The sequence below is a fragment of the Talaromyces proteolyticus genome (genome assembly GCF_021365285.1).
Source record: "Talaromyces proteolyticus strain PMI_201 chromosome Unknown BGW36scaffold_11, whole genome shotgun sequence".
NCBI lineage: Eukaryota > Fungi > Ascomycota > Eurotiomycetes > Eurotiales > Trichocomaceae > Talaromyces > Talaromyces proteolyticus.
This window is the reverse complement of record NW_025764287.1, coordinates 658,762-682,347: the sequence shown is the minus strand read 5'-3', so window position 1 is coordinate 682,347 and position 23,586 is coordinate 658,762. Positions and strand designations below refer to the sequence as shown.

At 47.5% G+C, this 23,586-nt stretch overlaps 13 protein-coding genes across 13 annotated transcripts; 6 read left to right on the top strand and 7 right to left on the bottom strand.

Annotated features, from left to right (window-relative positions):
• Positions 1-996: 996 nt before the first annotated feature.
• On the bottom strand, positions 997-3,016 carry BGW36DRAFT_304002 (cytochrome protein; the record flags this gene model as incomplete). The annotated part of the gene is made up of 7 exons (XM_046211929.1): positions 997-1,198; positions 1,294-1,451; positions 1,500-1,607; positions 1,663-1,992; positions 2,059-2,465; positions 2,558-2,692; positions 2,773-3,016. 7 exons carry the CDS (start codon positions 3,014-3,016, stop codon positions 997-999), a joined length of 1,584 nt encoding a protein of 527 aa, XP_046068035.1.
• A 1,520-nt stretch (positions 3,017-4,536) lies between these two features.
• BGW36DRAFT_276883 (uncharacterized protein) lies at positions 4,537-5,399 on the top strand (the record flags this gene model as incomplete). The annotated part of the gene is made up of 4 exons (XM_046210195.1): positions 4,537-4,573; positions 4,642-4,712; positions 4,792-5,174; positions 5,234-5,399. Coding segments are annotated over 4 exons (657 nt in total), but the record flags the coding sequence as incomplete, so codon positions are not given.
• Positions 5,400-7,145: 1,746 nt separating this feature from the next.
• Positions 7,146-8,945, top strand: BGW36DRAFT_363050 (uncharacterized protein; the record flags this gene model as incomplete). The annotated part of the gene is made up of 1 exon (XM_046214432.1): positions 7,146-8,945. The coding sequence occupies one exon, from the start codon at positions 7,146-7,148 to the stop codon at positions 8,943-8,945; it is 1,800 nt and encodes a 599-aa protein (XP_046068033.1).
• Positions 8,946-9,376: 431 nt separating this feature from the next.
• On the bottom strand, positions 9,377-10,861 carry BGW36DRAFT_410555 (major facilitator superfamily domain-containing protein). The gene is made up of 2 exons (XM_046219145.1): positions 10,361-10,861; positions 9,377-10,291 (listed from the first exon to the last, which is right to left on the bottom strand). Exons 1-2 carry the CDS (start codon positions 10,799-10,801, stop codon positions 9,467-9,469), a joined length of 1,266 nt encoding a protein of 421 aa, XP_046068032.1. The 5' UTR covers positions 10,802-10,861; the 3' UTR covers positions 9,377-9,466.
• BGW36DRAFT_410554 (uncharacterized protein) lies at positions 10,822-11,277 on the bottom strand (the record flags this gene model as incomplete). The annotated part of the gene is made up of 1 exon (XM_046219144.1): positions 10,822-11,277. Exon 1 carries the CDS (start codon positions 11,137-11,139, stop codon positions 10,822-10,824), a length of 318 nt encoding a protein of 105 aa, XP_046068031.1. The 5' UTR covers positions 11,140-11,277.
• A 726-nt stretch (positions 11,278-12,003) lies between these two features.
• On the top strand, positions 12,004-13,165 carry BGW36DRAFT_386856 (uncharacterized protein). Its single transcript, XM_046217049.1, has one exon. It carries the CDS (start codon positions 12,055-12,057, stop codon positions 12,892-12,894), a length of 840 nt encoding a protein of 279 aa, XP_046068030.1. The 5' UTR covers positions 12,004-12,054; the 3' UTR covers positions 12,895-13,165.
• BGW36DRAFT_348093 (enoyl-CoA hydratase/isomerase family protein) lies at positions 13,166-14,182 on the bottom strand. The gene is made up of 2 exons (XM_046213258.1): positions 13,754-14,182; positions 13,166-13,695 (listed from the first exon to the last, which is right to left on the bottom strand). Exons 1-2 carry the CDS (start codon positions 14,065-14,067, stop codon positions 13,191-13,193), a joined length of 819 nt encoding a protein of 272 aa, XP_046068029.1. The 5' UTR covers positions 14,068-14,182; the 3' UTR covers positions 13,166-13,190.
• Positions 14,183-14,696: 514 nt separating this feature from the next.
• Positions 14,697-15,293, top strand: BGW36DRAFT_303494 (uncharacterized protein; the record flags this gene model as incomplete). Its single annotated transcript, XM_046211882.1, has 1 exon — positions 14,697-15,293. A coding segment is annotated over one exon (597 nt), but the record flags the coding sequence as incomplete, so codon positions are not given.
• BGW36DRAFT_386851 (TAFII55 protein conserved region-domain-containing protein) lies at positions 15,177-17,013 on the bottom strand. The gene is made up of 3 exons (XM_046217048.1): positions 15,378-17,013; positions 15,303-15,320; positions 15,177-15,195 (listed from the first exon to the last, which is right to left on the bottom strand). The coding sequence occupies exon 1, from the start codon at positions 16,932-16,934 to the stop codon at positions 15,465-15,467; it is 1,470 nt and encodes a 489-aa protein (XP_046068027.1). The 5' UTR covers positions 16,935-17,013; the 3' UTR covers positions 15,177-15,195; positions 15,303-15,320; positions 15,378-15,464.
• Positions 17,014-17,122: 109 nt separating this feature from the next.
• BGW36DRAFT_386849 (Bromodomain associated domain protein) lies at positions 17,123-18,354 on the top strand. The gene has a single exon (XM_046217047.1). The coding sequence runs from the start codon at positions 17,288-17,290 to the stop codon at positions 17,936-17,938; it is 651 nt and encodes a 216-aa protein (XP_046068026.1). The 5' UTR covers positions 17,123-17,287; the 3' UTR covers positions 17,939-18,354.
• A 203-nt stretch (positions 18,355-18,557) lies between these two features.
• BGW36DRAFT_304393 (pH-signaling protein PalC) lies at positions 18,558-20,174 on the top strand (the record flags this gene model as incomplete). Its single annotated transcript, XM_046211964.1, has 2 exons — positions 18,558-19,832; positions 19,902-20,174. The coding sequence occupies 2 exons, from the start codon at positions 18,558-18,560 to the stop codon at positions 20,172-20,174; spliced, it is 1,548 nt and encodes a 515-aa protein (XP_046068025.1).
• A 276-nt stretch (positions 20,175-20,450) lies between these two features.
• Positions 20,451-20,855, bottom strand: BGW36DRAFT_431263 (putative NADH-ubiquinone oxidoreductase 12 kda subunit; the record flags this gene model as incomplete). The annotated part of the gene is made up of 2 exons (XM_046220962.1): positions 20,451-20,551; positions 20,630-20,855. 2 exons carry the CDS (start codon positions 20,853-20,855, stop codon positions 20,451-20,453), a joined length of 327 nt encoding a protein of 108 aa, XP_046068024.1.
• A 483-nt stretch (positions 20,856-21,338) lies between these two features.
• Positions 21,339-23,389, bottom strand: BGW36DRAFT_40780 (putative alpha-1,6-mannosyltransferase subunit). Its single transcript, XM_046219060.1, has 3 exons — positions 22,564-23,389; positions 22,223-22,508; positions 21,339-22,167 (listed from the first exon to the last, which is right to left on the bottom strand). The coding sequence occupies exons 1-3, from the start codon at positions 23,012-23,014 to the stop codon at positions 21,474-21,476; spliced, it is 1,431 nt and encodes a 476-aa protein (XP_046068023.1). The 5' UTR covers positions 23,015-23,389; the 3' UTR covers positions 21,339-21,473.
• Between the last annotated feature and the right edge of the window lie 197 nt (positions 23,390-23,586).

Here is a 23,586-nt window from a genome sequence, read left to right as displayed (position 1 = left end):
CAGGGTCGGAAAATGGCCGTATTTACGGTTTAGAGATAAGTCCACGACCACAGACTCCACTAGAGTTACGATACCATGTATCTTAATCATCCTCTTCGTTCCAAACATACACCGTAGTGCATATTGGCCTCTATATTAGTCGCCGCAGCTGCATTAGTTCGACAGCAGTCTTGCGGATCCAGCCTATCCGGATCTACCGGCTAGAAAGACCCGGCAAATAGTGTCACCCCAGGGTTCAGGGAGGGGAAATGGGGTGTTAGATTGGTATATCCAACCCTTACCCGAGATCATTGTGTTCACTGTTTCTTGTATCCAATCAATTTCCTATATATTGTATTTCCTGCTTACATTAGTTGTGTATTGATGCCGTTATGAGTTAATTATTACCTTGTAGATTTAAGACGTCCCATTATTAGTGCAAAAGTAATTACCTGGAATTCTGAGTAATCTAACGACAATGGCTTTTATTTGCGCCATTGAAGGCCTAGGCTTCAGATCGTTCGTTTCCCTCATTGTAGGTTGCTTATGATTGTAAGACAAGATCCTATGACTAGAGAGTAATCACATGCTCTTTAGCTCGGATAAAACCTGATCCTCGTATTGAGTCTCCTCCTCGCCATGAGGAGTAGGTGTGAGACTTGTTCACTCATCCCGGCACTCATTTAACTACACTGTGTTCTACAGATGATCCTTCCTGGACCCTTTCCTGGACCATGTTTATCTGAGAGCCACCCACCCACCCGTGTAAATTTCAGGAATACTCAAAAATATGGAAAAGCCTATGAACCAATGATGGTTGCAGAAATCTCGTAGTTGGTTACACAGAAATTTACTGTGATCCCAGCAACTACCTCGTACTTCGACGAATTAACTAGTAACTTAACTAACTAACAATGGATGGTTATCCGGGTTCTGACTTATCTCACGCCACTCGTGTATAATTATATATGCTGTGAGATAGTGAGATAGTTAGGACGCCACGTCCAGTAAATAAGCTTATGTGTCATGCAACATGGGGTCCAAATTTCCTAGGCGCATATGCACCTTCACCCTTACGCCTGGACTGTTCTCTGAAGGCATACCGACGAAACAATCACGTTCTTGATCGATGTCTCGTGCGCGGTAAGTTTCGTATAGTTCAAGATCGAATGTCCGAAGGAAAGTCGCAATCGTCATAAAAATTTGGGTGTACGCAAAGCTGTAATAGTTACTCTGTTAGCTTTCTTTTTCCCAATCCCTGTTTATCAATACAACACCAAGGAAAGTAATAATAATATGGTATATTTTACTTACTCCATACCCAAACACATACGTGCGCCTTTACCGAAAGGCACAAAACACCGGTTGGCACGATCTGATGCATCAAACCAGCGCTCAGGTTTGAATTTTGATGGTTCGGGATAGACAGAAGGGTCATGGAGGACACTTGATGGGTGCAAACTGACTGGGGTCTGCTAGCCGTTACTACGAATGATTTTAGAACAGAAAAGAACACCTACATTAGCTGGTATTACCCATTCCCCATAATGTATCTTCGTTCTCGCCATCTCAGGCAACCTAGAAGAAACGACGGCAGAGAGCCGAAGACTCTCGCGTACCGAAGCAGTCTTGAGGTCTAGTTAGTAAAAAGAGTTGCAATTTGGCTCGGTCGGTAAAGCTTACCAGCCATGGCAGACTCTCTAATGTCTTGGTTGAGGGTATTAGTTGGTCTTTTGGGGTGGCATCATCTATCTCTGCTTTGACTTTGGCGTATACGTCAGGGTTGTCTAGCAAATGAAATATGATATGGATGAGAGAGCGTGCAACAGTCTCCCCTCCAGCGAGTAGCAGTGTGATCCCTTCTTGAGTAAGTCTCGGTGCATTCTTCTCATGTGCTGGGAGTGAACTCTCGTCAATAGCCTGGAAGATAGTTAGAGGCCGTTCCTTGCGGACGACTTTTCCCTTTGGCTCCGTCCTTGTCAACATATAGTTAGAGACCTGTTCGCCGATTCTCTGTTTTCATCCAATGCTGTTACTCATGTAGAATCTTAAAATTCCTCTTTTTATTGAGATACTTACAACGTGAGCATCTAGGAGACGGCACAAGTCAGGCAACACCGGTCGAGCCAAAGCCCGAGGAGTCATCATGGCCAAGGGAATCAGCCATGGGAACTGCCTAGCAGCAATAGTAACGACTGTCACCGAATCTATAGTTTTCCGCCAGTTCTCAGCTGCTTTGGCATCGTCCAAAAAGTTAAAATCAAAATTGAATGCGAACAAGCCGAGCGTAGTCGTCGAAAATGCTAGCATACTAGTCCCTAGATTCAGCGGCTCATCCGAAACAGATGCCTTCTTAAATGTGGCGGTCAATCGCTGTAGTTGTTCCTTTATCAGGCTTTCTGATTGTTGGATGGACCGTTTCGAGAATAACGGGGCATCGGCAGCCCTTCTTCGTCGATGAAGTTCATGTCTCACTGTTCCAAAAGCTGTTTTCTCCCATAGACGGTCACATTATGAGTTGAACTTAACAGAAATATATCTTGAAGAAATTTCAACGTAGCATTCTGGGGGTACGTACTTCCGAGGCCAGTTCCCGCCATATTGGCTGCTGGCGGGTATTTGTCTCGAGGAACTGTACTTGGTGCATAAAAAACGTCATACCAGTCTGAGTCGCGTACATGAAGCTCGTCTGGGTTGATGCGTACGATTGGGCCTAGAATAGGATTCAACTTTAGAACGAATATCTATAAAGAAAAGAAAATAATGAGGTCATGGATATTAATCGAAACATACCATATCGATCGTGCATGCGATCTATCTCTCTTGAAAATTGACCTTGAGGCCTCTTCACCAACTCGAAATAAACCTCGTACCATTTTGTCGCCGCCGTCAACTTTGGCCCCGGAAATCCAGCCAAGGGATGAAGCGTGAGGCGATATATGATCTGCCCCACTATCGAAATACATAGGGTAAGTAGCGACCAGAGCAATACTGCGGTCCATGAAGTGAAGCTGGCGCCTATATAAAGGAACACCATGGTTTATTGTGTCGTTCGAAATCTGACTTCGAGCTCTCGAAATCAGAAAGAGGGAGAGTATCCCGGTCCAAACAGCTAGAGGGCAGTTTTTTTAGATGACGGGAAGTTGGAAGAATATTCTAAGTACGGCTAGGCAAATATGCAGCTTTCTTTTTCTTTACGGTCAACTAACTACGTAGTACGTATTTGGTAGTTCCCTGACGACATCAACAGTGGGAAAAGCAAAAAATAGGTCGGTAAATGAAAATGATTTGATGAGGACGGACAATTGAAACATGAGAAAAATTATCTTCGTCTCTTAGGGATTTTCCCACCTTTCGCTGGTACACCGTGTCTTATTCCCTGACCTTCCGATTCCGGCAGTCTTCAATACTACGTTGTCGACTCGAAATCATCAGCTGTGCAAATCATGGCTGAGTATCGTATAGACAAGTAATACGGACCGGTTACAGTTTTTATTTTAGCGTGATTTTCCCTGGCGTTGCTCAGCTCACCTATAATATTTCTCGTGATTTGGCTTTGAGCTTAGTTTTTCTCTGCAGGCAATATATGGGTTTGCAGCTGAACGTATGATTATATGCACGGTTTACAGCTAGTATCAACCACTGTATGCAGTATTATGTACTGATAAAGTAGCACTTGAGGATGCCGAGACTAGTATTAATTTAATAAACTTTTAATCCGATATATTTGGTAGTTTATATAATAATATATCGCTTTTTATTAATATAATAGGTAAAACTAGACGAAATGCGTACTTTGAAATTTATTAAGTTTTGGATCAGCACGGGCCGAGTGGTGGAGACAGTTGACACTGTAGCCCTAACCGTAATAATCGATCTCGGGTTTATTACCTTCTCAACTAAGTGTTTTGTAAGGAAATAGATCACCCTGCACCAAATCATACTTTGGCATAGGTTATTTACGTACGGCCCCTGTTAGGCCAATTGAATATTAGCCGGTCTTTCAGAACCCAGATTCTCATACGAACCCTCCCCACAACCGCAAAGGGCCCCATGCCACCAGTCGAATCGAAGGCAGTTCAGCCAATCATGACATTATGCATTTGCTCGGATATGTTGCAGTTTAGATACTGAACTCTGAAGGAACTCTTAATATACTTTTCTTCACTACTCGAATAGAAAATGCAGACGATCTGCAACACAAGTGGTGGAAACTCTAATACTTTATCGTCTTCAGTATGAGATATGCTAGACTTGATGCTCGTCCTCACTATCCCAGCGGTCTAGATCGCAAATAGCCCAATATGCTGTCAATTAGAGAGGATCCGCCACAGCAAGCGGAAATGCCGACCGGCCTATCTGAGGCTGCTATTCAGGTGGCCGTGGCAATGTCAGTATTCCTCTTTCTTGCGACCGTGGTTACTGCGCTTCGTTTGGCAGTAGTCCTTCAACGAAGACGCTCTTTACAGGTCTCAGACTACCTGATTTCTGTCTCCCTTGTCAGTTCCGAATACCTTCGCCATTGGGAACTTACGGATTATTAATTCTTCTTTATAGATCTTTTACTATTCATACGCGGTCACCACATACCTGGGTATGATACAGAGGCTTTTTTCATCTATCGTCCATATTTATACGGACTAACGTCCTAAATTTATACAGTGCTGACGATCGGTCGTCTTGGATATCCCGTGACAGATGTAGAACCATGGCGCATCTCGTTTTTATTCAAGGTAGGCGATCGAATTCGCAACTACGCGATCTTCGTTCCCATTTGACAATTCTTGTAATTGATCAAAACTTCTTATTCAGGGCCTTTACTACATCCAGATTTCCTATGCGGTCGGGATGGGATCGATCAAATGTAGCCTCCTCCTTCTACTCAAGAACATCTTTGGAACGACATCTGTGGCCTTTCGCAGAATCTCCTGGACGATTGTCACGTTATGCATTTCCTGGAGTGTGATGACTATCTTGATTGCCTTCCTGCAATGCCGCCCGCTCAACTACAATTGGAACCTGAAGGATCCTGCGGGCCATTGTGATAATCAGAATGCCGCATTCGCAGCGGTCGGCGCCGTGGATATTGCAACAGATGTAATGATTATTATTTTACCTGTTCCGATGGTATTGGCGCGGCAGTTGTCCAATTCTAAAAAGGCAGCTATTATTTCCGTATTTGCTCTCGGGTTATTGTGAGTTGCTTCGTCACGCTTAACCCAGAAATTGTACTGACTAAGGGACTTTTCGATAGTACCATCGGTATCACCGTCGCCCGGATGGTCGAGATTCTTAATGTCAACTTTGCAACCTTCATCACTACGGGGAAGATGGTTTTTATCTGGTCATTGGTCGAATGGGGGACAGCTCTGATCGTCGCCAGTGCTCCATTGTTACGGCCTCTGGTTAACAACCTCGTGCGAGGAAGGAATCTCCTCATGATCAATCCTACAAACACGTCTGACAAGGGACACCCCCTTTCATCGATCAGCAATTCTGCCTCTGATAGAAACAATACATCCCGTAGGCATAACAGAGATCTATCGCATGAGCCTGCACTACTAGGCACGGGAAATGGGGAAGCAGGAGAAATACGAATTACCGAGGAGTACGAGGACGCCGATATATCAACACGATCTATCCATGGTTGGGGCTGGGACAATGAGCAAGTCACCGCGACTTCACTTGCGAAGGCTTCCAATCCAAACGGAGGCCAAACTTGGGCCATCGAGCAAGACATAGTAAATCGTCCAAGTTCACAACGGGGTGATGATAATAATATTCGTGTTTACACCGAATTGAGAGTTGAGTGATGATATCCATGTATCTATTTCTTTTTGTATGTAATATAATTGTACATGCTTGTGCATATTCTCAACAAGTTCACTTTCTTTCTATTATCTACTACAAGGGCAGATATGGAAACCTTAAAAAAGGAATGTAGGGATGGTAAGCGCGCTGGGTCGTATGCGCTCGTGTTGATGACACCCCTACGTTCGGAAGCAAGGTAAGAGAATGGCTGGTAAACCCTCTATAAGTCTCCCAAAACGCTCTAAGCAGATGAGTGGCCTAGGGTGAGGAAAGCATTAGAGGATACAGATACTCCAGGATCTAGAAGACGCGAACGACAAGGAATCTAGGGAGCCTAGGCTCTAGAGTGCTGCTAAGTGCCCATTAAATTATCCTCTTAAGTAGGCTACAGATCAATAGATTAATGTTATACCTAATTCAATAATAATGACGATGACGCTGATTTAAAGGAAGCTCCCATGACCTGTGTCTTATGATATAACACATATCTGAATTCTTATACGTTGAATTGATGGATATACCGAAGCCTAGTTCGTACATATTGTTACATACCAAGCACCGTGCCTACTAAACCAGGCGTCTGGGTCTGTTTCTTTCTTTCTGGCCCCATCTCCTTGCTGGCGATGGTAGACAATACCAGCAACATGGAACTAAACGCCACTACAAACGTTATAATAACGAATCGGGAACATACACGGACTCTGATCCTATTACTAGTAAGCGTGCAGCGTAATATTTCTTGGAATGGGGATATCTCCGAAATAAACGATGATGTCGGTGTTACCCACCCCCCTTTGGTGTGAAGTGTGGTTGCTCACAAAATCCGCGTGTCTCGGGCTATGCTACTGCTCTTGTCCTTTTTCTGCCTAGTATGGTACATGTATGCACCTGAAGCATATGTGAGAGGCCTTCGGGAAATATTGAACCTAGAAATTGTGGTCCATCTGTAAATAAGCTAATGCAGCCTGTCACTCCCAAAGCTTTATGTTGGGACCGGTTCCATGACAGTCATAGGAAGCGAACACTACACCGGGTGTCGGTATTTTGTAACATAATTACATGTAATTCGCGTCAGTTTTCCTGTTGGGACCTATTAAAATGTGATTTGTAGACAACTTCAGCTGTTAAAAACTGGCTGATCCTTGAGATAACGTTGGTCCAGCTAGCTTGCTATAGCACATTAAAAGCCGAACCAATGTTTCAAAGGCGCAGACTTTACGGCGCGTACTCTTTGCCTTAGATCACTCAACGTCATCCTTACTTCGCGAATTTCATCTTCCATCTTTTACTTTAATTTCCATCTCTAATCTGACCGTCTTTACAGTTAGCTCCGTGCACAAGAAATAGAATTCAAAATGGTTTCAACAGCCTACAATGCAATTAATACTCGCAAGTTGAGATATACCGGAGATGCCATGGCAGCTTTCAAAGCCAATAAGCTTGACGATATCCGCCATAAATGCAAGAATTGCAACATTGATAATGACGACGGGGATGAAAGAGCTACCAATTCCAAATCTAGTAACGATGCTCACGGTGATAGAATTTGGTTTGTGAAAGAGCATAAACAGCGGCCTCCACTGAAAGTGGACGACGAAGCAATCAGCCGGCATACTGGCGGTCACTATCCACTGACATCGGACCTATCTTCCTGGGTTCTCGAAACTATGCACGGGTATCAGCCTGATAATCAAGTCATGACATTCATAGAGCCATTCTCAGCTAAATTTCATGTCATGGTTGACAAGGAGAGGATTTGTAGCTCAGGTCTACATGATCTTGATTTGGTTGAATTCACATATCAAGTCGCGCTTGAAGTCGGATCCGAAATTCTATTGGCAGCAGACGCCACCGAAGATCCAGTAGAATTACAGCAAGAATTTCATTCTTCACGCGCCGGTGCTGACGATCATTTTTCATCTTGGGGTCGATTGCTGACTGGGCTGGAATGTGATCCCCCAATCATTGCCATGTTTCCTGTATATTTGATGATGTGTCAGGCGTTTACCTTTGAGCGTGATCCGGCTCAGGCAGACTACGTCTACTCTGCATTGACTGGAATTGACTGGGCAAAAGGAAAAAATATTTACAGTGATCGAATAGCCGCTTTCGAGAAATTGGCGCGATCTTCCGTGTCCAATTTGGATGATATCGAGAGCGGCCAGGACCGTTCTTTCTGGCGCATCGCCCATGCCTATCTTGCTGCAATGAATGGCTGTGAGAATCTACGTCCATTGAAGACACCTCGGAACGCCGCTATCAATCATCAGGTTAATCATGAGCTGGTCCTTGCCATGCGCGCCTTGGACACTATCGGTTCTGCGTACATGTGCAGCGATGGGGCTGCATGGCTGGACGACGCTGGGATGGATTCACTGATTGGGTCTGCTATACCAAACGATGTCATGGATCTACATACCGATATTCGAACAGGTGAGACCCGGAATACGATCCGCCTGTTGTATCCAGAAGGTCTCTCAATCAGCCAAGCAATGAAAGCCATGTCGACCGTCCTGTCTGGGCAACTGTGCGAGATCTTCCGTGGACACCAACGAGCTCGATTCTATAATCGCGAAGACGGGCGGATCGCGGCGACTTCCCCTCCATATAGTTTCTGTCGAGCGCGTCATCGTCGGATCTTTGAGATCATGGAGATGTATATCAACAAATACGCGGATGACTTCTGGGACTGGACGTGGGAAATCTTTCGCATGGCAAAAGAGCAAGTGACCGAAGCTGGACTTAAGGAGCCTCTCATTTGCGCACTCCTTCGATCTGTAAAGCAGGAAGATTTGCCAACTTCTCCCACCACGAAATTCTATGACATCTACTATGACATGATCGAGGACGGGTCAGAACAATTGAACAAGAAGCAACCACTGGGGGTCAGCGACGATCTCGTCCAAGTGACTCGTGATATCTACAGTCTGTGGCATACCAAGCTGCTAGCTGACAATAAAGATCCCGGGTGGGGTCATCGTTTCGATGTCGAGTCAGACAGACTGTTCGGTGAAGCTGGTTCAATACTTGCCCAGAAGAGGAACGCGGATAACATGTATAAATTTGCAATTGCATATGGTCGATTGAGTATGGCGTTGCCTTATATTGCTTATCATACCATTGATGCCATTATCATGGCATTTGGCATACTTTAATCTCTTTCTCTTTCTTTATTATTATTATATTCAGGCCTAACAACCGTAATCAACCTCTAGGCTATGATAGTCTCCCTTCTTTTATTTTTCTTCCTTTTCTTTTCTTCCCTTGTCCTTTATTTCCCTCTCTTTTTGAATATTGGAGTTCCCTTAACTGTCTTGGAGAAATACCTTCTTTATTTGTTACTGAATTCTTTGTTTTCTACACTCTTAGGTCCCATGTTTTAAGGGCAGTGAAGTATGAATTATATACGGAGAAAATATCACAGCAATCGCCAGTCTTTTGTTTGTTCGAATATCAAGTCTTGTCTGCTTCGGAGATACATGCAGCTCATGAAACAAACAACCCCTCAGATTCACAAACCGTAAGCGTACATTTAAGGTGAATGGATTTCAAAACTATCCTATTCAATATATTAGTTACATGTGGCCCATAGAGATTTTCTAAAATTATATACAAATCAACACTGAGAATAGTCTAGTGTTTTCTGTTGTATCGCTCCAGCCCTATAACTGCAGTTCTACAGTTTTAGGGGATATTTGAGGCGAATTGACTCGCCATACTTATACAACGCAATGAGTGCAGGCGTAAAACCAAGCGCAAGGAATCCTAAAACGGAATTGCCCCACCCAAAGCGAAGGGACTGATACATGCTATCGCCCGCCAAAGGAAGCAACGCTCCACCGACAGAACGCAGCACAGTGTTAGCCGCAAGCGCAGATGCTGCATACTGAGTGAAGGAGTCGATCAAATATCCAATGACGGCATTCATAAATAACGTGTTTCCAACGCCGAAAAGCGTCAGTCCGATAACGGGGCCAATCCATAATGTGCGCGCTTCAGCAGTCCATCCATATAGAAACAGGCCGGCGGCCATTAATGGGCAGGATACCAAGATGTACGGTAAGCGGTCTTCTGGCGTCATTTTCCCCTCTGCGATGCGCGCGCGAATGTATCGGTCACTGGTGAGACTGAAAACAAATAGCCCGATCAGGTTGCCAATACCTAGTCCGACATATGTAACCCCAGTTATGCCGACCCCGAAACCATACCCTTCTTCAAACACCATTGGAAGAGTGGTCAGGAGAAGATAGAGTAATCCGTAGATAAAGGCAGTGGCGATTGAGAGAAGAAAACTAATAGGCGAGAGCAGCATCAGTTTCAGCGGCCGCACCAGTCCTTGAAGAAGGATCTGCGATCCTGACGCGCGTTTATCGGCGTCAATTTTCGAAATTATTGCACTATTCCCAGAGGTTTTTCGCAGTCTTTTGGCTTTTCTTCTCAATATTATCGTAGCACTGGTTTCCCGCATGTAAAATACTTGAAGGAAAGTGACCGCTCCGCCCTAAAAGATTTGATAAAGCCGGCTTTAGCTTGTCTTTTATCAAGACAGGAGGAAAAATGCATGGCTTACAAGAATGCTCAAGACCCAGAAAATCCACCTCCATCCCTTAGCAGCTGATACAAAGCCTCCGATCACTGGTCCAATGGCCGGGCCACATATTGGGCCAAGAGTATAAAGCGAGAGCGCCACGCCTCTATGCTGAACCGGAAACATGTCAGTAACAGTGCCACCACCGATTGCAAGAGCACTAGACCCGAAACACCCTGCCAGGAACCGGAAAACTATCAGCATTGACATATTAGTCGAGACGGCGCAGGCGATTGTGAAGATTATGTATAGAATGTTGCTGACAGAGTAGCAAATCCATCTTCCATATATTTCAGATAAGGGGGCCCAAAAGAGGGGCCCGAATGCAAAACCCAAGACGTATATTGACACCACCAGTGCTGACAGATAGTTGTTGGAAGTGTTAAAATCAGTCATGACTTCACTCACTCCAAGTGCAAACATAGACGATGCCAGTGGTCTATCTAATGATCAGTTATACCGTACATTAAAAACAAAATCGGCCCGATAACAGGAACGACATACACCATGAAAGTCATTAATGCCATAATAGAAAGGTGTACCCATTTCTTACGGGAGCTCCAGTTCAGAGGGTTTTCTGCGTCGTCTTCAGAATCCCAGCCCACAACACCGTCAGTTAATTCAGGCTGGCGTTCATGCTTTTCGCGTGCAGTGTCGGAGGATTTCACATCTGACTCAACATCTGACTCAACTCCTGGGACAGGATTGGCATTATGGATGGAAGATTCCTTGTTTTCCCTGCGATTGGTAGGGTGTTCCATCCTGAAGTCGTTTGTATGAACAGTTAACTCTTGATATGTGTACCAAATCGGTGCAATAGATATTGCTTAAATCGATAGAAAGTGTCAACGGGGCACCATCCTCTCCAAAATTCGGCGCAAATTGATATAAAAACTCAGTGTTAACAGATCCAACCTCAAGGAATCCCGGTCTACAAATATATCGGCATATTGCACCATTTCAATTTAATCTATGCAATCTTAGTGGTCTCCATACAGCACGGTTCTGATCCCATGGAGCTCCGGCACACCGAATGCCGCAGCGTACAACATACTAGTACTGGTAATTACTGACAAGCTATTCCGGCAGTGGTGTATACCGGAACTCCGGTATCCCGGATGCCGCCGGCCAGCCCAAGGGGTTGTATATACAACCATCAACTGGTATGAAAAGGCTCGATTAAATGTATGACTAAGAAAGAATTTTGTCTAAGGCTAGCAGTAAAATGGAAACGAGATTTATCGGAACAGGATTATAGACAACATTGATTGAGGCTTCAATTTCAACTTATAAAATGCCGAGCCTTTATAATCCACATAAATATGAAAATTCCATGCATGAATTTTAGTAATTACCCGAAAATAGCAGATGCAAATGTGTAATAAATACTCTTCATTGCATATATTTAGGTTACCAGCGTAACCCCGTCTATAGTTGTCCATCGAAAGATCGAGTATTAACCCTAAGATAGAATGTGCATGTACAACAAACAGTGCAAACAGCACGGGCGTCAACCCTAAATGGTTAGCGTGTGAGGTAGTCCTTAAATGGTTAGCGCAAAGGTCATTATCGATACAGTCTTGGCATAGATTGATCATCGCCGCGACTCGTTCACCTCTTTCCCTCTTCTCTTTCACTCTCTACCTTCGAACATTCACCAGCATGGGCCAACAGACATGTCGGATACAATAGCACCCGCAGCAGGCAACCCCGATGACGAGAGCCGTGTCCCAGACCGTCAAGGTACGCCGGAGCGGCCGCCTTATTCCCCTGTCACGCCTGTCTTGTCGCACTTAACCCCAATCCCCGATGGCGCAGCCATCATCCCTCCGGGCCCCGAGCTCTCGCAAACGCATCCAGGAATCGCATATCAGAATGGCATGCACCCGATCAATAGGGTCTATGATGGTGTTCAGCACGATAACTTCGCCAGAGTCCCCGTCCGGCCTGAGCCGTCACCTGTGCCCATTTCGGAAAGTGACAATCCAGACGTCATTGCTCTACGCTCGGCGATCTCCATTCTGCAGGTGCAGAAACAGAGGGCTCTGAATGATATCAAAGCGCTGGACCAAATGAAATCGGCGGCGGCGGCAGATCCCGAGGGGTTTGCACAGGAGCTGATTGCCGGTCGATTGGCTCCACAGGACCAAAGGGATTTCTTGGTAGACACAAGTCTGCCAGCCGAGGAGGAAGTAGAAGAGAGTGATAGTAGCGGAAACGAAGAGGGTCGGAATACATCAAGCGCAAAATCGTTGGACGAAAAATTTGGAAAGATTCCGACGCCGCAAAACGTCGTGCGCATGCCGCCGATCAACTGGGCCAAATATCACATTGTCGGGGAGCCTCTAGATCGGATGCATGAAGAGCAGCGGAACAGACCGCTTTCTGGGGAGCCGCGACAAGACCCAAATCAACGAGCTCCGGAGCATATGATAGCTGCTCCATATAGGCCGTTGACCGATAAACTCGACAGCCCTGCGAAGTCGCGGTCTACGAAGAAAGATAAAAAGGGTTGATAAAGACCACACTAGTGAGCGATTACTTTCTAACCATACAGGAATAGAGATACCAGTATATGCGCTATTCAGCTTGCACCCAGAGGTAGGATACTCCAAAGCCTATACTTCAGTATAATCAGCACACCGTCATAAACAGCACTGATGAGACATGTCCCTTTCGAAGGGAAAATATGCATGGCATTCTTATATGTATGCTGCTAAACGATTCATGTGCTCCGACGACTTGGGTTCTGTACGGTATATATTGTCTAAAACACATAGATACAAGCAGTACACTTTATCAAATAAATATTTCATAATTTCGCCCCCTTCTTTGACTCCCACAGCTGCACCCGTTTCTGTGCCTCTGACACGTAATTTTCCCTCCAATCCTGGTTCCTTTTGTCAAATGCATCATTCGCCTCCTTATTATCAATCGCATCCAACGTCCGTTTCCAGAGCCCTTCCTTAAGCGCTACGAATGCCGAAGACTTTCCAATATCCAGCAACTTCCGTTCATGCACAAACTTAACAGCCTCTTCCAACCCGCCCAGGGCATCGACTATTCCAAGTCTGAGGGCTTCTTGCCCTGCAAACCGCTTGCCCTCGACGATGATAGAACGGATTGTAGGCCCGTCCTTGATCTTGTCCAGAAACACGGTGCGCATAGGCGGCGTCAGCGGGATTTCCAGCACAATCTCGTTCAGACAGACGAATCCTTTACTCGGGTTCTGCACGCGGAAATCATGGTACATGGCCGTCATGAACCCGCCCGCAAAGGCGTGGCCATTCACCAACGCAACTGTCGGCATGGGATATCTGTCATAATCAGCCACAATCACAATCACAAATCTTGTCACGCAGATGGGGAACGTACGTCAATAACCTGCGGAACAGTTTGTACAGGTGATTATCGAAGAACCCCTCGGTGGTTAGCGCCTTTTCCAGATCTAGACCATTGCTGAAAAACTTCTGGATTCCGCTGGTGGTAATTACGACCCCCTTGGGGAAGCGATGCTCGAGAATATCCAGCGAGGTCAGAAACGCGTCGAGGAATTCAGGCGTTAGTCGGTTGTCGGCGCCGGAGGTGAATGTGAGCAGATAGATGTTGCTATCTTTGGGGTCGTGTGAAGCGGTGGTGCCGACGAATTGGCCGCCGGTGGAGATGGGGACGACGAAGAGCTCTGCCATGGTGTGCTGGATTGCGTCGGATGTTGTGTAGAAATTGAATTAGATATTGAATATGCGTAAATAAGATGCGTACATGGAGGTTGGAATTAATGATTAGATTAACGGTTGGAGCTGCGCTGGCTTGTGATGGGCCGAGGCTCTTGCTAGCAGCCGAGCTCCGGTTGATTATTGATTATGGATCAGCTTCGTCTACATGTAGTACCTACCATTATCATTATTAGAAGAGAAATAGGTTCTCGATTTAATAGATAGCAGTACTTTAGCTGCAGCTGCACGGTACTGTCTGCATATGTAAACGTAGAACGACCCTGACTGGTGGCTTGGCGGAGCATTTCTGCCTGCATGTACAACTTTTAAAGCAATGTAGAGCATTCAACATTGACAACCAATACATCAATTGATGTACATAACATCGCAGTCAGCGTGCAAGCTACGCTTTCTATTGCCTCATCTACAAACTAATAATTAATAATAATAAACTGAAGCATAGACAAGACCGATGCGCTCGTGACGTCATTGGCATATCATCATACTTGATTCTAGTAGAACTAAAAACATCAATTGATACATATAAATACATATACCACGTGTAAACCAGCGGATTAGTGATCAATAAGATAATTTTTGACGTTGACAACATGGAGATAACCGACGTCCCTCAACCTCCGAAGCAATCAGCATACACACAGCCATCCAACCCCGTCTCGCGAAACCCCGAAGAGCGGCGCGGACAAGCACCGACAGATGCCTACCTATCATCTTCAAGCCGATACGGCGACGCGCCTCCTGCTATCCGCCGCACAGCCGCCTCTAAGCCCTCTTCAGGCGAGAAGCTAGCGCAGCTGGAGGAGGTGCATCGCCAGGACATTGGCCCAGATGGGAAAAGAGGGCATATCGATCTCGAGTTCGGCGTCGAGCAGCAACCGGCAGAAGGCGACATTGCCGCCGCCGTCGAGGGCCGGCCGAGTCGTGTGCAGCCGGGTGCCCATGCAGGGCCTGTGGGGAGTACGCCTGGCTTTGAGCAGGATACGGCGGCGCAAATGGAGAGAAAAAGAGCGGAGCATGATCGGGCTCTGAGGGAGGGTGGCAGAGAAAGCTCGGCCCGTTACGGCGAGGAGGCTGTTGATGCTGAGTGCAGACAGGTTCGTGAAAGGAAGTTGAAGCTGGATCAGGAATTGGATGTGAAGGGGGCGGTGAAAGGGGCCACTGGGGATCGGGTTGTGTAAATATCTTACTTATCAACTCGAGTGTACCTGGTTTTAACGTTTATAATGAGAATTGATTGTAAGATAAAGTGAAGGACTAGTTACCCACTGGTGCTAATAAATAGAACGCTCACAACGCACTCGACAATTAAGACAATGGTATCGTAAATGCTACTCCTCAATTAGTGCCGTTCATGCACCATCAGCCTCGTCTCCCCCGATAGAAGCTTTCTTCAAAGCCAAGTCTTGCTTCAGTTGTTGAACGCGTTTTCCTATCTTCTGTTTCAGGATCTTGTTTCCCTGCATCTCGTACTTCGCGGTCTCCTGTGCTATCAAACCCTCGAGTTCGGTGATTATCTCACGCTGTTCTTGAACCTCGCGGCGCCGTTCAAGCGTTTCATCGTCCATATCAGCGTCTGGACCGCCACTCTCTTCTCGGTCACTTTCCTCGCTCTCGTCGCCCGATGATTCATCCCCAGGTCTGGTCGCTGAGGGGGTAACTGATTGTCCCGGAACAGCTGCAGCCGAAGTGTCTGCAACGCCTGGATCTTCCTCAAGCCCTGCGGCGAGGGCAGCCTCCAAATCTGCAGCGAGCTCGTCCTCGAAAAGATCTGCTTGCCCGTCCTCTTCATCTTGTAGGTCATATTCTGCTTCTCCATATGCATCTTGCATATCGTCGTAATCTTCGTCGTAGTTAACCATGCCCTCGGCACGTGTCATGGACGTTGCGTCAACAAGTTCAAACTTGGGCGGTCGTATGGCCGCCTCGTCCTGCGCAATGAGATCTGCCACCTCTTTTTCTGCCTGCTCAATTGTACGAGCACTGACCCGCTTTCGAAACCGACGCTTCCTCGCATATTTCAATGGTGGCGTTAGACCATGGGCGTATTGATAAGTCTTATCATCCAACACTTTGACCTCCTCCGGCAACGGATATTTCAATGCTTCTTCCTCGTTCTGAACTTGCCCAAGCACGAGCATCATCTGCGTAATATCTCCAGCCTTGTAGAACATACGTTTATCCCAGCTCTTCAATCCTTCGACAATACATGGTAGATCGACCAGCGTAGCCGCGTATTGCTTATCGCGAACCCGAAGGACGGTCCGACGTCCTTCTCGAGTAAGTGGTTTGATTCCAATCTGAGAACGATCAAGTCGTCGTTCGTTGATGGCTTGGCGAATATGATCGCAATCTTCGCCCGGTAGCATGCGCAGAATAAAGTCTTCCTCAATATGAGGATCCGTCTCCATGTCCGAGGCCTCGGAATCATATCCCACCCCCATAGGCCGGGCCTGCACCCGAGCTTTATTCCTGATGCGAATTGACTTGACGCCGGTTTCTTTGGCTGAGTTGAGTAGTTTGATGCGCTTGGGACCCAAGGGGGCCTCTGGAGCCGCATCCGAGTCGTCTCCAGCAGCAACATTTGCGCGTCGCTTCTTCGACGCCGCCGACTCTCTTTTAGGTTTTGCAGGCGCTTTAGTCTTTTTCGGTTTCTCCTTTTTCTCTGGTTTGGTGGCTGGGGTATTATTTCCAGTTCCGAACTTGAGAGTCAGCTTCCTCTGAAGAGGAGCTGGCTCCTCCTTGGGCTCGACTGGCTCAACTGGCCCGGCTGGCTCAGGCTTCTTGCCGAAAGAGATCTTCAGCTTGGTTGGCGCAGACATTTTGATCACAGCGACGCAACCCAGTCTGAGAAACAAGCTGAGAAACAAGGCGCCGTGCGTGGAGTGAGGAAAGAGTGAGGAAGGCGAGGCGAGGTTGTTTGAGGCAGGAGCGGCGTCGGCGAATCTGGCGGCCCGAGCGGGCAGCTTGGATCGCGCTCACTTGCAAGCTTCAGCGGCTCACTCGATCAAAGCTGTGCCTTTTTCTTTCACTCTGTCGGGCGCTTTGAATCGTCGCTGAGCGTTTGCCTGCAATCGATCATGATTATACGGTGATACATGGGGAGACAGGATCTCCCTCGTTACAACTTGCGTGGCCTATACAACCGTTCTGTCTTTGCGCTTTCTCCTGCACCATGTCGGGCCCTCAAAACCTGCACAACGCCCTTCTACGCCCGCCCATAATCCAGATCCTCCGTGCCGCAGGCTACCATTCCACGCGACCTTCAGTTCTCGACACAATAGCTGACCTCGCGGCGCGCTATCTCCTCCTCCTAGGCTCTTCTACTGCTGAACACGCCGCCAACAGCCACCCCGACGACCCTGTACCCACCCTCGCCGACATCCAGCTCGCCCTAGAAGACGCAGGCGCGTTCCGCCCTCAGATGAGAGATTTCGAAGAAGACTGGTGTCGTGAGGAAGACATGCGAGGAGTGGATGCTTTCCTAACGTGGTTTACGGGGCCTGCCAATCGCGAAATCCAACGAATCGCCGGGTTCATCCCTAACGAGGGCGATGTCATCGATGCAGATTTGCTCGAAAAAGAAGACTTCTTAACTGCAATGAAGAAGAAACACAGCAAAACAGGCGAAGAGTCGCGATATGCAGGAACAGTGTTGGGGAAGGACGCCGACGACCATCCCGTCCTTATCGAAGGCGGCGCAGCTACTAGTATTGGAGAATGGAACTCGCAAGTGAAATCCCAAGTGGCCTATGCCGAATCCATTTCATCCACCATTAGCAGTGTACCGAGCAGTCTTTCTGATCCTGAAGGAATGGATATTTGATCTCGGCTGGACGTTAAAAAATACAGAAGCGCAACGGATTTACTTTCCTTTGAAAATCCCTGGACCAGCGTTATGGCCGGCTTCGAGAAGAACTAAACTACCACTACTACCGTTTTCAAAATGAAAACAGGGCTGAAAGATATCATATATCGAGAGCCAATTCCCGCTTGCGGATAACCCTTTTTTTCAAGAAGAGGTATAAAAATCTCAGCTTGTGACTTTTAATTGCAGCGCATGCTGGGAAGTATACTATTTTCCGTACCGCATTTCGAGGGCATTAATGCGCTCTAGCTGAAGTATAGTTACCGACCTTCATAGAATATGAAACGATGACCACATTGCATATAATATACTATTTAACTAAGACTACTGTCAACATTTGAACTATTATGCATGATGTTTTAAGCTCATAGTCCGTTTACATATCAATTACTGATGAGATGGTAATTGCCGAGACATTATTGAGGCTTAGCCGTGACATCACTAGCTCCTCTTTCGGATTGAGCAACGTCCATACTTTATACCTTCCATGAAATTCACATCTCGACACCATCGCGTCGATGTAATTAACTCCTGGTCTCGACCGCCGTGAAGCCCCTACAGGGTAGTATATATTAGAATGGTGTATAATTTCCCACTCCCAACAACGTCTCATCTCGCTTTTCACAACTATATATACTCCAACACGCACCCCTCCCTCCCACAAGCCGCGTCCACGGCGCGCCATTCCCTACGCATCGCACTCAAAACACACAAACGACTCTCGCCACGAGAGCGCGAAAACAATCTACAGAACATACTCAATGCGTTAAACGAATATATACCCTATCTCTTCGCCATCAACGATGGACTAAGCGGGAGAAGCACCAGCACAAAAGGCGGGGGCGGGGAGGGCAATGAGGACGAAGGCGAGGTCGTCGACATCACACTCAAGGAGGAAATCGTCGTGGAATGGCGACCGATACTATCCTCGAATCTCGCGCTACTCAAGGCCGGCGGAAGCACAGGCACACACGCTGTCCGTGGCCAAGGGATCGATTTTGAGATCGCCTTTGTGATAGGCACATTGGGTTATGTGCTTTCGGGGCTGGCGCGAGTGATCGTGCTTCGAACATTGTATACATCGCTAACGCCGACGGCCGAGACGCGCGCGGCGGCGATGCAGAACGCGACGAGGTTGCTACTTCAAGCGAGTGCGGCGCACTCGCTGATCGCGCGGTCGCATACGAGTAGTGAAGCGACGCAGAACATTGCACAGTTGAATACCGGCGTGCAGACGGCGCTTGCGTCGTTGGCACTTGCAGAAGCGACGTTGTTGGCGGTGTTGAAGGACGATGCGTATACGTTTGCCTGTATACAGTCGCGCAATCCAGATGATAAGGAGTGGATGGTTCGGAGCCCGGAGATTCCCAAAGTCAGAGCGTTGCTTTTCGCGCGACTATGCGTGCGCGGCGCAGAGTATGCGGATCAGGCGGCGGCTGGGTTCGGTTCTGCTGCAGGCGCAAGGGGAGGGGTCAAGATTGATGAAGAGTTGATGAAGTATGCGCAGACAGCCGCGAGGGCTGCTCGTGCGAAGGCTTTTAGGTTTTTTGGTGTGGATGCAGAGATGGCAGGGAAGACTGGCGAAGGGATTGCATGGTTAAGAGCTGGGAAAGGCGCGTTGGGGGTCAAGAGGGCGATTGTACAGGGAGGAGAGGCTGGGAAAGGAAGCACGCTATCGAAGCTCAAGAAGGGGTGGACAGATCGACGCGACGAGCGGAAATTGGAGAAGAGTAATTCTGAAAGCGCTGTTGTTCAAGGAGGGGAGCTTGGTCGAGGGGACGACGCTGGTTGGGAGGAGGAAGGTCGAGTGATTGAGATGTTGGAGACGAAGTGGGTGAAAATGAACGATACGGTGAGTGTCTTGTTTTGTTCCTCTCCGTTTTCTAATTGATTAAAAAAGAGTTTCTAATAGATGAAACAGGTAATTGCGCAGATTATACCACCTTCTGAGCCTCTTCTTTCAAACCTGCCGTCTGGGAGGGATATTCATTCCCCGCCTGCGCCTTATACGCCTCCATTGCTAGATGAGGACCAGCTGATTCGCATGCGCGCTCCCCCAGACGAAGCAGAGCAGCAGCTCTCTAGTCTCGCTATCGAAGACGACAGCGATGAAGGAGTCGCTTCGTCTGGTGAGAGAGTGCCAGGGTCATTTCCTGGTACAAGGTCAGCAACAGCTGACAGTAATTACTTTTAATACGTTAATCGCTTAATGTAGGCAATATCAAATCAATTGATGTTGAACTTGCTGTAATAGATAAATGACGTGTGATATATATGTACAATACATTGAAAGACCCTCGTCTTCCGTCTTTTAACAAATAAAATGGCCGTGGCCATGCAGGAAGCAGACGGGTTTGCCTTTACCCATTTGATGTTTCCAGGTGATGCTCGTAAACGCCTGTCTGTCTCCAATACCATTCAAAGTGTTCACCTTGGAATGCCTATTGTCGATGAACCCGCTCGCATGTGTCTATGACGACTTGCCCTCCTCGCCCGCCTTGCTGAAATAATTCTTCTCTTCAAACAAGTAACCCTTGATCTTGCGATCCTTGAGCAGCTCGAAATATTTCTCTGAACATCCCCGAGGAATTAGCATATTTCATTTCTTTCCGAGTTGTTCTCCGCACAGCAGAGGGGGGGAAAACTCACCCCGAAGCTTCCCACACTTTTCAAAATGATTCACGCCTTCACGAGCATAGCACTTGCCCAATTCCTCGCCGACTAGGCGCGCCATCATGCTCCGTACCCATTGTTCGCGAATAATAGCGTCGCGCGCGTTGTGCACGGCGACGTTGTCTTCAAAGTCGACGCCGTCGTAGGTTGGTGGGACGGTGGGCTTTTTGGCCAGGAAGGCGGCAGATTCAGGGGTTGGCATTTTCGTCTGCGATTGCTTTTCGTTTGATTTGCGTCCTTGCTTAGTTTGGGGACGGTTGCAATCGCTGGGTTTGAGGTATGTTAAAGGTCGGAGACGGTCTTGCGGGAGGTGCAAGGTGAAGGTCGGAGACGGATAAATTAGTGCGTTTCGATTGGCTGTTTGTCCAGGCGGTGTATATGATGGAGTGGCAGAAGCGGTGAGCGAATCAGAGCTTATTCATCATCTTTTCGTTTCTAGTTTCGCCTTGGATTTAATTTTATTAAGACTAGTTATACTGATTCTGTGTAGTGCAATGAATATGGTGCATTTTCCAAGTCAGTATCTGGAACACCTTGCGGCAAAGCACTGAATTGATGTAAAGCCGTGACACGAATCTATCTCCATAGCAGATGTACAAGTCAAAGACAAGGGTGGCATATCCACATGTAATGCATAGATAAACGCGAGGACAAAACGCTGCATGAACAATTGATCGGCGTGGATCAAGTTAGATATACATAATGTAGTCATGTAGAAGGAAAAATAAAATGAGAAAAAAGGGTAAATAGAGAAGAGAAAAGATTGGAAAACTAGTAGTATTAACGTCAATATTTGTCGTCAAGAATCGAAGGCGAGGGTTCAAGCAGACTCCTTTACATCAAGAATCATGTGATGTTCCTCATGCAAGGTCGTCTTCCCTCGCAACCGTCGGAAGAAATCGGTGACCGAGTCCTTGAGAATCTCCCAGGGGTTCCGATTGAGCCAGTTACTCAATTCTCTATACCCATATATTTCAGTCCAACAGTCCCGCATATTGCAATCGGCCAGGTTGACAAGGAAATCTCGTTGTGATTCTTGGTAGTGTATGCCGAGATCGCTACCGTTGCCGCACGCGCCTGGCGGGAAAGAATTCATTCGTCGCTGTGGAACGAACGCCGTGTTCGGTCGAATCCATGGTTGGTTCGTATACAAATATTCAAAAGCGTCCTGTTCTTTGTGTTCCCATTCCATGTGTTTTTGTTCGTACAGAACTGGGTCCCACCAGACGTCGAGAAGACGGTCGGTCCAGTCTGATCGGCGAATTAGGAATGATCCCAGGCTGAAACCACCGCAATCTTGTGGCAGGACAAGGTTGATTGACGAGGGATTCGAGTCTCCGGTGGGAGAGCGGGTGACAGAGTCGAGATATATATCAGTGAGGGGGTGCGTGATGTTCAAGGGGTTGTAGTAGTTGATGTCGCGGTATGTGTACGGGCCCAGGTATTTAAGAATATGGTTGTCCAGTGAATAAGAGTATTCCATGATAAAGGTATTTAGATCCAGCCACCAAAACCTGGTGCAAGGTCAGCAAATCAAATTCATATACAACATGATACAGGACGACTTACCACTCCGCATTGGGGTATTTCTTCATAGCGTTCCGTATGAAGTCGACCTTTTCCCAGCCCTCGCGCCACTCGTGCGCATAACGCTTCTTTGCGACCATGTCTAGAACCTCTACATTGTGCCCCCATCGTTGCGCATATTTTCGTTTATTTCGAAGACTCACTCGCTCGATTGCCCACTCCCGAGCGCCTTTCCATTCCATCACACCTCCCTCCACATTTGAAGCGACCAGCATGACGACTTTTTGGCCTCCTCCGAAAGCGGACGCTCGATATGATTCGACAATTGCTATATGACAATTAGCGATTCGCGGCCTTGTGAGAATGTAGAAGAATCTACCTACCTGACCAGAAACTTAAGTATAGAATAAGCCCCAAAATCGCAAAAAGTGATATTTTAAACCTCCTCTTATGCAAGGAATGCTTTATGACTGAGAACAAACGACCCTTAAATGTATTCTCGCCGGACTCCCATGATCGCCCTCTGTTCAGTTTCTCTTGTTCTCTGTAGTCGCGCGTAAGTGTGAACCTGGGTAAGCTAGCGGATATCTTGCGTTTCTGGCGGGAGAAGAAGCCCGAGTTTCGAGTTGAAAAGGAAGGATAACTGCGCACTTGGTCGCTCTTTGCTTTGGCAGTGGCCCATGACACACCGCCGGGACTTGGAGGTCGATTATTATGTTGCGAGGTATAAGGACGAGGAGAATAGCGCGGCGACGAAGAGCCGCTGCCAGGCGTCAGTCCCGGGCTCGACCACCCTCCTCCGGGTAAAGGAGAAGGGGATCGCGACAAGGACATTGGCGACGCCGAAGGGTCGGCGGGCGTTCCGGGGATAGGAGCGAGAGTCGTTGTTGGGTGAGCCAGCTGTCCGGCAGGGAGGCCAGAGGTGCTGCCGTGAGACCTGCTGGCCTCAGTTCGCGAGGCGGCGGGCGAGGAGGCCGATGCGTTGTCTTTGACTAGGCGGAGCGGAGGTATGCTGGCGGACGATCGACGTCGGTGATGGAAGCCCACCACGACCGGCGAGGCGGAATCTGGCCTATTCTTTGACGGATCCAGCGTGGAGATGGGAATGCGATGGTCGCACGGCTGCTATGTAGGACTGGGATATGATATGCAGGCTGCAGGGCAGGGACAATGAAGAATAGACTAGGCGCGTTGGTCTGTGGTCGGGTTTTGCGCCCATGTGGCTGTTCCTCGTGGCGCAACCCAGCTTCAACTCCCTCTTCGACCTAGAGGATTTTAAACAGAGAGGAAGGAAGTTTTGTAGAAGTATGCAGAGAAGCGACGCAAAATCCCAGGAGAAAGTTGACTGCGGAGGGGCTTTCACCAATCAGGGCCCGTACCAGAGGCACTGTGGATGAGTATACACT